Genomic DNA, 13,605 nt, shown 5'->3' on the forward strand with positions numbered 1-13,605 from the left:
GTTTACATGTGACCTGATATGAAATGGTCCCCAGTAAATAGTCAGTGTTTAGTCCATCCCTCACCAGTAACACCAGTAACTCTTAAACACTCACATTGTTTATGGATCAAACACACGTGTGGAATATTAAACATATTTAGATTTATTTCCGACCATACTTGGGCCAACTAAAACATGAACAGAGTATTTATGGTTTTCCTTGAAGCAGCCAAACTATTTTCATGAGTGTCAGGGAAAGGCTGTGGTCTTGGTTAAACACTGAATAAATCAACACGACTCGGACACTCAGCTCAGCGCCCTCGCTTCTCTTTTCCTCGACACGTCTGCGCCTTGAGGTCGTCACGCGGCTTCCTGTGGACGCGAACGAGTGCAAACATGAACGTGACTTGAAGGAGAGCGCGGCGCTGGGGTCGAATTAAAGGAGCCTTTGGTGCTCGTTCTCCACGCTCCGACACACTTCTATGTGTCCGCTTTGTCAGAGGTCAGAGGTCAGAGGTCGAGCTCAGCCGGCCGGCGGTCGTGGAGCCGGTGGGGATTCGGTGTCTCGGTTTGGGACGGTTCCTTCAGCAGAGGAAACACGCTGACGGTCCACGTGCTCCTCAGTTTATCTGTCGAGGGCTTTTATTGTGAAAGGTCAGAGCAGAAGGAGTGGATCAACAGCACTTTGCACTACTGTTTCAGCTTTTGTCGATGTTCAAAAGGATCAATAAAGTTTGCATTCTTGGTTTTGGAGCCTCCGTGATCGATGCAAAAGCTGAGGAAATGTATATTGTGTCGAAAACAAATCATGGCGTTTTTCGCCGTGTAATATTTTTGCGTTCTGTGCGCTCATGACACAACAACAGTTTGAAAATATATATATTTACGTGCGTTGGAACGAGTGGAAGAAGCACAGCTAAACAGTAGGTGCAGTAGAATTTAAAGCTACTACAAGGAACCTTCATGTAGAGGTGTTTCTGGCGCCCCCTGTGGACTAAAGCGGTAGTGTCTCTGAGCACCAGGGTCCCTTTAGAAAACCTCCAATTTTACTGCAGCAGGGTCTGACAGTCTGGTCCTCTCAGTCCTGGTTCTCTTCTGGGTCTTGAACAGCCAACGTTGGTCTCTGGTGGTCTCTTACTGCTGCCGGTCACACAGAGGACCAGGACCAGACTGAGACCGGTTCATAGCCCCAAACAAAGATCCTCACAGCAGCTTCCAGTAAACTGTGTGAAGCTGTGAGTGACGGAGGAGGAGCTCCATCAGGTATTCCACACATTCAAGTGGAATGTAGGACACAACAGAGGGTTCATGTTCCTGGACACGGTGCAGGAAGTCTGGAGAATGTATTATGCAACTCATGAACCTCTAGCAGCTCTGAGGCCTCCTGAGAACCCTCAGTCCTCATTAGAACCCTCAGTCCTCATTAGAACCATCAGTCCTCATTAGAACCCTCAGTACTCATGAGAACCATCAGTCCTCATTAGAACTCTCAGTCCTCCAAAGAACCCTCAGTCCTCATTAGAACCCTCAGTCCTCATGAGAACAGTCCTCATTAGAACCCTCAGTCCTCATGAGAACAGTCCTCATTAGAACCCTCAGTCCTCATTAGAACCCTCAGTCCTCATGAGAACCCTCAGTCCTCATGAGAACAGTCCTCATGAGAACAGTCCTCATGAGAACAGTCCTCATGAGAACCCTCAGTCCTCATTAGAACTCTCAGTCCTCATTAGAACTCTCAGTCCTCCAAAGAACCCTCAGTCCTCATGAGAACCCTCAGTCCTCATTAGAACCCTCAGTCCTCATGAGAACCCTCAGTCCTCATGAGAACCCTCAGACCTCATTAGAACCCTAAGTCCTCATGAGAACCCTCAGTCCTCATTAGAACCCTAAGTCCTCATGAGAACCCTAAGTCCTCATGAGAACCCTCAGTCCTCATGAGAACCCTCAGTCCTCATTAGAACCCTCAGTCCTCATTAGAACCCTCAGTCCTCATGAGAACCCTCAGTCCTCATGAGAACCCTCAGTCCTCATTAGAACCCTCAGTCCTCATTAGAACCCTCAGTCCTCATGAGAACCCTCAGTCCTCATGAGAACCCTCAGACCTCATTAGAACCCTCAGTCCTCATGAGAACCCTCAGTCCTCATTAGAACCCTCAGTCCTCATGAGAACAGACCTCATGAGAACCCTCAGTCCTCCAAAGAACCCTCAGTCCTCATGAGAACCCTCAGACCTCATTAGAACCCTCAGTCCTCATGAGAACCCTCAGACCTCATGAGAACCCTCAGTCCTCATGAGAACCTGCAGCCTGTGGAACATTCAGCTCATCCAAACACCTGCCGTCCGCTGAGAGACGGAGCGCCGAGCTCCAAACCCACTCTGTTCCCACAGGGCTGATGTGAGGAACAGCTGGATGGGAGGGAGGGAGAGAGAGGAGGGGGAGAGAGGAGGGAGAGAGAGAGAGGTGGGAGAGGTGGGAGAGCTGCGATGCAACGTGGCGTTTTCCATTCTGCCTGGAAACCACGGTCCAGCCGACGATGAGGAGAAGGAGGAAGAGGAGGAGGTGTCGTTAAAGCGTGAGACTCTCTCTCCTCCTCCTCCTCCCACATTCACCCTCTCTTTCCTTACTTTTTTCTGCCTCCCTTCTTTTATTTCCCCTCTCTCTCTCCTCTCACACCCTGTTCTGACTGCCCCCCCTCCCCCCCCCCCCTCTCTCTCTCTCTCTGCATACGTGGCAGTTGTCTCTCTCTTTGACTTGACGTGTCTCTTGATGTATTTTTTGTTTTGCTGCTCTTCACGTGTTGAGACGTGAGCGACCAGAATACACGTCAAGCAACGCAATTAAACTCTGTGTAAAAATAATAAATACTTTCTCTGTGCCACATCACACACTCAAGAAGAGAAGGGAAAACACAGATCTGTTGGGTATTGAGAACAAAAATAAAGAGATATTTTGGTTCTTATGAGACGGATAAAACTAGAGAGAACTTTCCTCTGTTTTTTGGGAGTACCTTTAAATGGTGAGTCTTCCAACTCTGGTGATGACGGTTAGGATGATAAAGCACATTTCAGACAGCAGACTGGAGGCCGACAGCAACATCATATACTTCTATACAACCAGAGGAGTCACCCCCTGGTGGTCAGGAGAGAGAATGCAGCTTTAACACATGAAGAATAGACTTCTATACAACCAGAGGATTTGTCCCTTGTGGTCAGGAGAGAGAATTCAGCTTTAACACATGAAACATATTCTTCTATACAACCAGAGGAGTCACCCCTGGTGGTCAGTAGAGAGAATGCAGCTTTAACACATGAAGCATAGACTTCTATACAACCAGAGGAGTCACCCCCTGGTGGTCAGGAGAGAGAATTCAGCTTTAATACATGAAACATATTCTTCTATACAACCAGAGGAGTCACCCCCTGGTGGTCAGGGGAAATAATGCAGCTTTAACACATGAAGAATATACTTCTATACAACCAGAGGAGTCTGTCCAGTTGTCCCCAGCTCTCCTCCTCCTCTTCCTCCTCCTCCTCCTCCTCCTCTTCCTCCTCCTCCTCAATACTTGTCTGCACACCTGGTCCTTATTCCCTAATTAGCCAAGTGCTTGTAGCTTTACAGTCAAATTGTAAAAAATGTTGAGTCTGGAAATGTATAAATATATATATATAAATGTATTAGATACCAACAGGTCACAGCTGCTTTGACCTTTACCGTGTCTTTAAATCTGATCTCGTTCACTGGAGGTTTGAGATACAGCAGGATAACATATTTTTGATGGATGATCTAAAAACAGTTTTTACTTCATTTAACTTGAATGTCTTCCCCCTTTGCTCTGCAGGCTCACCTGCATGGGTAGCACGCAGTAAACCTTCAGGAGAGACGGATTAATTAAACCCATAACAAACATCAAAGACACTTTTTTTACCACTATTTCCTCTATAAAGTCTCAGCGGCTCCTGGAATGATTACTACTGTACGCAGCGGGGCAGGCCTTCACGTTGATTGATGTTTTGCCTTCAGTTAAAGTGGGCCTCTTCCTCCTCCTCCTCTTCCTCCTCATCATCTTCCTCCTCCTCCTCCTCGACACACAGCAGCAGAAACACGCACCCAAAATAAATTGTGGGTCTTTTATTTATTTATTTTTTGCTCAAATGAAAATTCTTCAAGGTGTAAATGACGTGTTTGACTGAATAGAAATGAAATTAGAAACAGAAAACTTCACAGCGCCGTCAAGGATGAAACTAAATAAGGAGAGGCATCATGAGATCCAAATAAAAGGTTTTAACAGAAGGTAAAATGTTGTACTTTTTTCTGTTTGTTTTTTGTTTTGAAGAAGTCCCAATTCAATTGATTATTAAAGACGAAGTTGGCTGGGTTTAGCCTTCTCCTTTATCTGATGTTTAACACAGTTCTGTGACAATAAAACTAAGAAACGTCTATTGAAATTGTCCTTTAAATATGTTTTTTTTAATCTGATTTGCACGAGCATTCATTGACTCAGATTACTTTTCAGACATTTCAATTGGAACGCGGCACAAGTAAAAGGTGAAAGAATAAATGTGTGAGGTTGATGAAGAAGCTTTAGCTGCATGTTGTGATGCTTATACTTCTTCACTGTTAACCTTGTGTCCGTCTGTCACGTGACCAACACACATGTGTGTTTAGTAAATAACCTTTTCTTCAGCATGACAGAAAGAAATAAGCACATTTATTAAATGAATTAAACCACCGCTCAAAGTTTAGTTTAGTTGATATAAACATCACAGTAGCATTATAATAGTAAAAAAAATACATAAGAATTAACATTATAATTGTGTTACGTAGATTTTCCAATCACACAGAGAATATAAGAGTTCTGCCACTATGCAGGATAATATTTTGTAGTGATGTATGTATTAATACAGTGTGGAAAAGCCTATAATTTGGTTGTAATAGGCGTATAATTTTAATCTCAACTATGCAGCCGGTTCATTGAACTGTTTGTGCGTTGGAGGGAAGTCTGTGATTTTCCTCTGAGCCGCCACACAGAGACAAAACCACGATGAGCTCACTGCCTTCTCTTCGGGGTTTGAGAGGATTTGTAAAAGGACGCGTTGTCGTCCGAAAATAAATACGAGGTCAGACACAAATCTGTCCAGGTGATGGATGACAGAACGTGTTATTGCTGCGCGCGGTTCGGTCTTTAAGAAATAGTTTCGGTTCAACTCCCCTGTGTCTTAAACCTGCCTTATCTCTCCTGACCACCAGGGGACGACTCCTCTGGTTGTATAGAAGTCTATGCTTCATGTGTTAAACCTGCATCCTCTCTCCTAACCAACAGGGGGAGACTCCTCTGGTTGTATAGAAGTCTATGCTTCATGTGTTAAACCTGCCTTATCTCTCCTGACCAACAGGGGGAGACTCCTCTGGTTGTATAGAAGTATACGCTTCATGTGTTAAAGCTGCATTCTCTCTGCTGACCACCAGGGGGCGACTCCTCTGGTTGTATAGAAGTCTGACCACCAGGGGGCGACTCCTCTGGTTGTATAGAAGTCTGACCACCAGGGGGCGACTCCTCTGGTTGTATAGACGTCTGACCACCAGGGGGAGACTCCTCTGGTTGTATAGAAGTTTATGCTTGATGTTTTAAAGCTGTGTTCTCTCTCCTGACCACCAGGGGGCGACTCCTCTGGTTGTATAGAAGTCTATATTAATGACTCTACTTCTCTTGATTTATTCCCTCAGTAAACATTGTAAACATGAGTTTATGTCTCAATCTCTAGTTTCAAGTCTTCTTCAATACAGCATGATGTTCATTTAGTACATTTTGGTCATTTAGAGTCAAACAGACCATAAAGCAGGGGAGGCTTTAGGGGCGGGGCTACAAGGTGATTGACAGGTAGAAAAAGCCAACTTTACTGGTCCCACCTGACAGGTGAAGCTACAGGGTCTTTAGCTTCTGTTTAAACATATAATGGGCCTCACATTACAAACTCTTTATTTAACGTAAAGTCTCCAAAGATACTGACTATGTCAGCTCCTAGAAAGAGTTTGAAGTGATGCAGGAGACGTCTGTATGTTTCAGTGTAAACATCATGAAGGTTCAGAGAAGAGCTGGAAGAATGTTGGAAAATATGAATGTTACCGCCAGACAGCGTGAGGTTGAAAACAGGATGAAACTCTGAAGCTCAAAGCAGCAGCTGCAGACACTTTGGTGACGTGTAAACTGCAGCTCGGACACAGTGTTCTGACACACACACACACACACACACACACACACACACACACACACACACACACACACACACACACACACACACACAGGCTGGGACTGCAGGCGGTGCAGTAAAAAGTGCTTTCCCTTGTATTTCCTCTTTGTCTCTCAGGGAGAACACAGTCCTGCAGAGCAGAGAGTGAGTTGGCAGAAGTAGCGTCGCTTCACATTTATCACACAGAGAGCCTTCATGTTATGTTACGTCACATTAAAAGCCTTTAATGCTCTTCAGTCGGCAGAAAGGACAAAGGTTTAGATAAAATAAATGGCATTCATTGCACAATTAAAGGAAAAGTGAGAGATTCATTCTGTTGTTCTGGTCAATTTAAGCTTTTATTACGTCCAGGGTTCAGAGTGTTGTACTTGTTCATGTTCTTTAAACAAGAGGGATGAAAAAACATTGCTAAATTATGGGTTTTTACCACCAGAGACAAGAAACACAAAGTTTGCCCGTGAGGTGGCACCAGAGGGACTATAAATACATTAACTGCAGAAAAAACACTTCAGAATTTTTTTTACTGATTATAGGTGCAGCATCCAAGATTGGGAGCATTTTGATCGCAACATGCTGAGCGGCTCACAGCTAACTGTGCTAACTGTCCTAACAGAGCTAACGGTTCAAACTCCCCTAACAGCGCTAACAGTGCTAAGTGTAGTAACAGCCCTAACTGTGCTAACTATCCTAACAGTGCTAACAGTGCTAACTGTACTATCAGTTCAAACTGTCCTAACTGTTCTAACAGCGCTAAAGGTGCTAACTGTACTAACAGCGCTAACGCTGTCATCCCGGCTGCTGCAGCAGAGTTCTCTTAATGCAGATAAAACCACACACAGTGCAGTGTCTACGTTCAGGTGCATGTGTGAACGTGGTGAATGGTGACGCTCTAAGGAGCTGCTATGTCTGCATGTATCTATGTATTCTCTCTCAAGCTTGACGTGTCTCTTCCTGTACATTACATGCATCTCTTTGCAGGCGGCTAACGAAGGCGAGATCGCAATCGATAGCCAGGAATTCCAGATAGTCCGTGTCTAGATAATCACATTCCGATCTCATTGTGAGCGATCCGGTCCAGATCCGGGGCCCTCTTTCAATTTTTGGAATGCAAATCAGAAACTGGAATCGCCTTCGCACTCGCCAAAACAAAGACCCCCAAAAAAAGACACCGACACGGCGTCGTGTTGTTGTTGTTTCTTCGGCTGCATCTGTTGTGACGGGACAGCTTACGCTCATGGGTCATATCAGGATGAGCGTGGTTTGGTGACCTCGGGATGAACGACATGGAAACAGGCGAAGCTCTTCTGCATTTTATTTAAGGCCGAAGTGGAATATCATATTCATAACCGAGTGTCTTTCCTGCAGCAGAACACGTCACATCCCAGCTACATTTATGTTCACAGGAGTCAGTGGTATCCACCGCTCTGTAGATACTTTATTGTTCCACCATTGTTGTTGTTGTTTTTAAGATATGCTTAAGGTTTTCCCTGAATTTCTCATCCAACAAAAGTGTATTCTGGTGTCAACTACTTTCTTTTTTTTGTCAGAGGTTTCAAAATAAATGTTATCCATCCATCAGCTTTGTTTTCTGACATGTAGCATTACAAAGAGCAATGCTTAGCATCTCCTTCTCAAACACATACTTTACATTTAAGATATAATAAGATGAAATAAAACATAATATATCAAAGGGAAATTGCTGTGCAGCAGTTGCAGCACATAATGTAAAACACCTAAGTTTACAATAAGGTGCAAATAAAGAATATAAATATATGCAATGCACAAACAGGTTGACGGTGTGCATCAGTCCAGTTGGGTTGCGCAACATTTCCATGCACAGAAGTTGTGTGAGAGCAACTGGATGTTTTCACTCTGATTTCCACCCGATGAGGTCCCGCCAACCAGAGAGGAAATATACAGCAGCGACTCCCAGAGAGGCGGGAAGCCGCGGCCCGGCGGGTTGTTTGCTCTTTACCCCGACTGGCTGCAGCCTCCTGGTGATGGGTGCGTTTGTTTTGGCACACGGGACAGGATCTGACGGGCCTGACGAACCCCCACCCCCATGGGACACACACTCATATATTAGCTGCTACTGGTCAGCTGAGGACAGTGTGTGTGTGTGTGTGTGTGTGTGTGTGTGTGTGTGTGTGTGTGTGTGTGTGTGTGTGTGTGTGTGTGTGTGTGTGTGAGGGGTTTTAAACATGTTAATATGCTCATATGCTAATAAGTTGAGCCTCATACAGTCAGAGTAGAGCTGATCTCATGATCTCATGATCTCATGATCTCATGATCTCATGATCTCCATATACCTGAACATGATAGATGAGAGTTGAACTTCATCCCAGAGTCGTTGGAAGGGGGCGTGGTCAGGGTCTGGGGGAACCCTTCATTCATTCATGGAGCCGGCTTTGTGTTCGTTTTGATATTATTTCCATGTCTCGCATTTGAAAAGCGACACGAGAAACGTCCAAATTAAATAAAACTTCCTCAATTGCACTTGGAAAAGTGTAACGCTCGCTTGAGGACATTAAGTAAAGTTCAACATGCACAACAAGTGTGTGAACCCCCGACTGGTCAACATGAGCTCTGCACGAAGCAAACAGCCGGTGTTTGCCAGAGGAAGTATTTGCTGTATATATATATATATATATATGCCGACACTTTTTCAGCGTTGTTTTGATCAGCAGAAAACTGCTTCTTCCATGAGAGAAGGATTATCCATCAGACACATTGAAGAGAGACATTTTGTGTGTGTGTGTGTGTGTGTGTGTGTGTGTGTGTGTGTGTGTAATATGAGGAATCCCTGTTGTCTGTGTGGTTTGTGTCGTCCACAATGAGTCTCTGTTCAGGCTGGGCGGCGTGGGCCTCTTTGCCCTCTGCAGCGCCTGCAGGCAGGCTGGGCGAGCACCACTCATCCTCTTCTCTTGTTTATGGAGATGCATTATGATTCAATTAGCTTCACAAATTTTATTTGTGAGAGGCGATCAAAAGGCCTTTCCATCAGCTGCATTAATGCAGATGATTGAGTGTGTTATGGCTCTTTTTACAGATCATTAGAAGACATTAAGTGAGACCTCTTGACCCCTGAGACCTGAGACTTTACAGTATACTGATCTATAAAGCTTTACACATTCCAGAGAGAATAAATCTGACCGGCTCGTCTTTCTGCGGCCGCCCTGTGATGTCATGATAATACGTAACGCTCTAATGCTCTACACTTCATCAGGCAGCTGCAGTTTGTCGTGTCGTTGCTGTCCGCCTCCAGTCCGCCTCTCTGCTATATCACACAATTTTTTTACCATAAATATTATTCGCCATGCGCCTAGGGAGCTCCTGAGAATCAACCTCATCTCTCACAAGCTTCTGCACAGACAGGTTCATACAAATAACAATCGTCAGAAGCTTAAATACAAATGTTTGGTGGCTTCATTCGCTCTGACGGACTTATTGGTGCATGGAAAACACACGCAGTGAACATCACACGCATTCATTAAGACTCATTAAGATAAAGAGCTTTGACATGCAAACTATTTGGATGATTTAGGGTTCCACTCGATCATAAGATAAGATTAGATAAGATAATATATTCCTTTATTGGGGACATTTGCAGGATTACAGCAGCAGACGGGTAAAGTGCACACAAGAGACACATCGTAAAAATAAACAAGTAACATAAATAAACTGTAAAAACAGTAATAAAAAAAGAGTAAAGAATCCAAAATAACTATTATATATGTGTTTGTGGTCTACTGGGAGCTCAGCTGGTTGAGCAATAAAGGACCCCGTCATGATTTTGCAAGTTTTATCCCATTGACATCATTTTTATCCTCAAATTAGTTGGATATTGCAGCTTTAAATAAACACATAAATACCTTCATATATATTTAAGTCCTTGTGCATGTTGTCTCTCTCCCTGGGTCACGTGTGAGACTTCATAATTTAACAGATATATAAAAACACTCATTTGGGAGGAATCCCTACAGACATCTCACCTGCAGAGGCGGCCATGTTTGTTTGTGAGGCGCTCCAGCATGAAGAACGACTGAGTAAACTGAATTAAAAATAAGTCTTATTTCTTCTGGGCTTCACTTGAGCTCTTCCTGAAGCTGAAAGAGGCAGCATTTAAAATATAAACTATTAAATAACCTCACGGAAGTGGACACATCTTGATCACACAGCGCCTCCTGGTGGCTCTTTGAGTTATTGCCATGTTCCCTCCTGCAGGTTACAGGGAGGGGCAGCCTGGTCACGTGATGAGCTGAGGAGAGAACGCAGTTACAGAGAAATACATTATACATATAGTATATTGTCTTAAAAGTTCATGATCTCATTCTACTGTTTGGTTTCTTTCTCTTAATGTGGGAGGAAAATGTTACCTTGAAAATGCAACCTTATAAACAGGTTCATACACATCCTGACGAATGCATTTCCATAACTTTAAATCAAATCTCCATGAGCAAACATTTAGTGAAGTCTGTGTGTAAACAGTAAAAAGTGAGTAAATGTAGTATTTAGACTAACAATAGAATACAAAGCATACAGTAAACCTTAAATGACTCAAATGAATGAGACAATAGTTTGATTAAAAGAATAAACATTTATATAGATGCCTGTATGTATGCCTGCTTATATTCTGAGTCTTTCTTTTAAAAGCATATTAATTATTTCAAACTCAGCGTAAATGAACGTCATGAACACATGAATATAACACATTTACATGACTTTTACTAAACTTTTGGGAATTTGGGCCTGGAAATAACTTTTAAAATTCCATGACTGTATGAACCCTGCTGATGTCACACATTAGAGCTGCGTGACCTTTATCTGTTTCATGTCTAGACGATGAAACATGCAGCTGCTCTCTCATCTGGTATTCAGATGAACATGCAGATGTTCCAGCTGTTCGACTACAAACATCTGTTTATTATCGACTGAAGCTTTAATGAAACCGGAGACATGGTGAGGCAGAAGAGACTTTATTTCCCCTGAACATGAAGGCAGCACGCAGGAGGATCTTCTTCTCAGTAACACAAAAAGACAGAGTTTGCTTGAGAGGCCGAGCTGCAGGACAACACAAACAATAGTGTTACAAGCCTCGGAATGTAAACTTTAATAGCGTCGGAGGACGTTTGCTAGCGTTCGTCACAAAGGCGGTAAATCACAACACAAGAGGGGATCTGAACCCAAGGGGATTGTTGGCATCTAAAGGGAGGAGGAGGGGGGTAACTTGGGCTCCATCATCTTCCTTACGGGTAAAAAAAACTTCAATTTCAGTTTAAATCTTCACTTTGCATCAGCAGCAATGATTTCCTGAAGAAAACACAAACACGCAGATGGAGAAAGTCAGCTGACCTACGCCATTATATCTGTAACTCTACAACAAATCAAATCAGGGTGAACATAAATGTGATTTGCAGAACTAATAAGATGAATTAAAAAAGATCAATCACTAATTTGTTATCTTTTTTATTGCCGTCAGATTGGCAGATCGGCAAACCTGTTTCCAAAAGGACACAGAACACTTTACAGGAAGTTCATGAGATCGTGATCATAACCGCACCTCTTTATCACTTCCTCCCCGCGGCGTCTCCGGCTCTTCATTCTTCACTTGGTGCCGTTGTACTTCACCTCCTTCCCGCATTTCTTCAGCGTGTCCGTGAGAAACTCCACGTCTCTGTCGGACTCGATCCAGACCAGCTTGTTCGGCAGGTCGATCTCAAACTTCACGTCTGAGAGGAGAGAGAGAACAAAGAGGCTCTTTGTTTCAATCCAGAGGAGGAGGAGGAGGAGGAAGAGGTGGAGAAGAAGGAGAAGAAGAAGAAGAAGAAGAAGAAGAAGAAGAAGAAGAAGAAGAAGAAGAAGAAGAAGAGGCTTCACTCGCAGCGCCACAAACAATCAAACTGAATAAGATTCAGCATAAGATGCTTTCGTTCTGACGTTGTAATGTTTGTTGGTGTCACAGTCCAGACTCCAGACTCTGAGACAGAACAGAATTTAACGGCCGCGTCGTAATATAAGTTGCTAAAAGAAAACAGGGCCTCTGCATCAGGTGACATGTTGGTTGAGTCAACATTCAGAGACAAAGAAGTCATGAGGTGTTGTGATGCAAGCGGCTTTAAAAAGAGACAGGAGAGCTTTCTTCTGCTTGTTTTTGTAACATTACCCACCAAGAGAGGAGGGGAGCCAATGCTGCACACTGGTGTTGTTATATATATATATATATATATATATATATAGCTAGTGGGAAGGCTGTACAAAATATGTATGCGTATATTCTTGCATGTGCAATGCGACTCAGCATAAGACCCAACACAAGCTGCTTTCAGAGTGAAACAACTAATGGTAATTCCAGAGGTCAGAGGTCAGTCTCACCTCCCAGTTTGTTGAGGATTCTGGTCACGGCCCCTGAGCATCCCTCACACGTCATCGCCACCTCGAACTCGTGCTTCTGGTGCAGAACAAATTAATATATATAAACAACTTCTAATAAAATAATATAAATCAAATTGATATAAAATACATACATACATATACATTACACATATATACATATATCAATAATAATAAAAAATGTATAAATAAATCTAAATTAAAAAAAGATAAATCTAAGTAATAAAATGTATATATATAAAAATCTAAATATATACATATATATAAATATATAAAACATAAATATACAAAAAAATATACATATATATATATATATATATATATATAAATAATAATACATATATGCACATTACAATTATATACATAAATAAATAATACAAAATGTATATATATATATACCTACATATATAAATATTAATATAAATAAATATAAATACAAAATTATATATAAAATAAATGTATATACATATATATATATAAATAACAAATATATATACAAAAAATAGATACACATAAAATAACAATATATATAAATATAAATAAATAAAAATGTGTTCCAGTTTGGGGGAGTAATGATTACTTTATTATCATATTCATCGCATCAACAGTTCAGGTGTGGCATGTAACTCCTGATAAACAATAACTTAATATTGTATTTTGTGAGAGATCAGATCTATTTCACCCGAGAGAAACTATTTAATGCATATATAATGTCGACAGCATCATAACTACATCGCTTATTACTGCGCTCTGATAGCCAGCTAGCTTGAATGCTATTCAGCTAAAAAGCGCCGAGTTCCCGTCCCACTAAAGACACATTTAAAGCTCAAACAGGTCGTAACTTACGGTCATGTCTGCGGTGATGTGGCGCAACTAGACTGTCGGAGCAGCGCTGGACTTCGGCCTCTGATTGACAAGCAAACGTTGCTGCAAAAACCTCCACAGACGTCCACCAACCTCAGCTGCGTGACGCTCACTGAGCGACT

General features: G+C 42.5%; 1 protein-coding gene across 2 annotated transcripts; it reads right to left on the reverse strand.

Annotated features, from left to right (window-relative positions):
- Window positions 1–11,192: 11,192 nt before the first annotated feature.
- Window positions 11,193–13,605, reverse strand: atox1 (antioxidant 1 copper chaperone). Of its 2 annotated transcripts, none has more exons than XM_079229023.1 (4): window positions 13,466–13,605; window positions 12,602–12,677; window positions 11,790–11,958; window positions 11,193–11,290 (listed from the first exon to the last, which is right to left on the reverse strand). In XM_079229023.1, the coding sequence occupies exons 1-3, from the start codon at window positions 13,469–13,471 to the stop codon at window positions 11,834–11,836; spliced, it is 207 nt and encodes a 68-aa protein (XP_079085149.1). In that variant the 5' UTR covers window positions 13,472–13,605; the 3' UTR covers window positions 11,193–11,290; window positions 11,790–11,833. The 2 variants fall into 2 exon arrangements, with proteins under 2 accessions (XP_079085149.1, XP_079085148.1); XM_079229022.1 differs by having other exon boundaries at window positions 11,200–11,539.

Source organism: Taurulus bubalis (genome assembly GCF_910589615.1).
Source record: "Taurulus bubalis genome assembly, chromosome: 13".
NCBI classification, from domain to species: domain Eukaryota; kingdom Metazoa; phylum Chordata; class Actinopteri; order Perciformes; family Cottidae; genus Taurulus; species Taurulus bubalis.

Excerpts from the sequence above, each read along its gene's own strand:
- atox1 (XM_079229023.1), bottom strand. Across the intron at positions 11,959-12,601 it reads AATCCTCAACAAACTGGGAG|ACGTGAAGTTTGAGATCGAC; the intron begins GTGAGACTGACC and ends CTCTCCTCTCAG.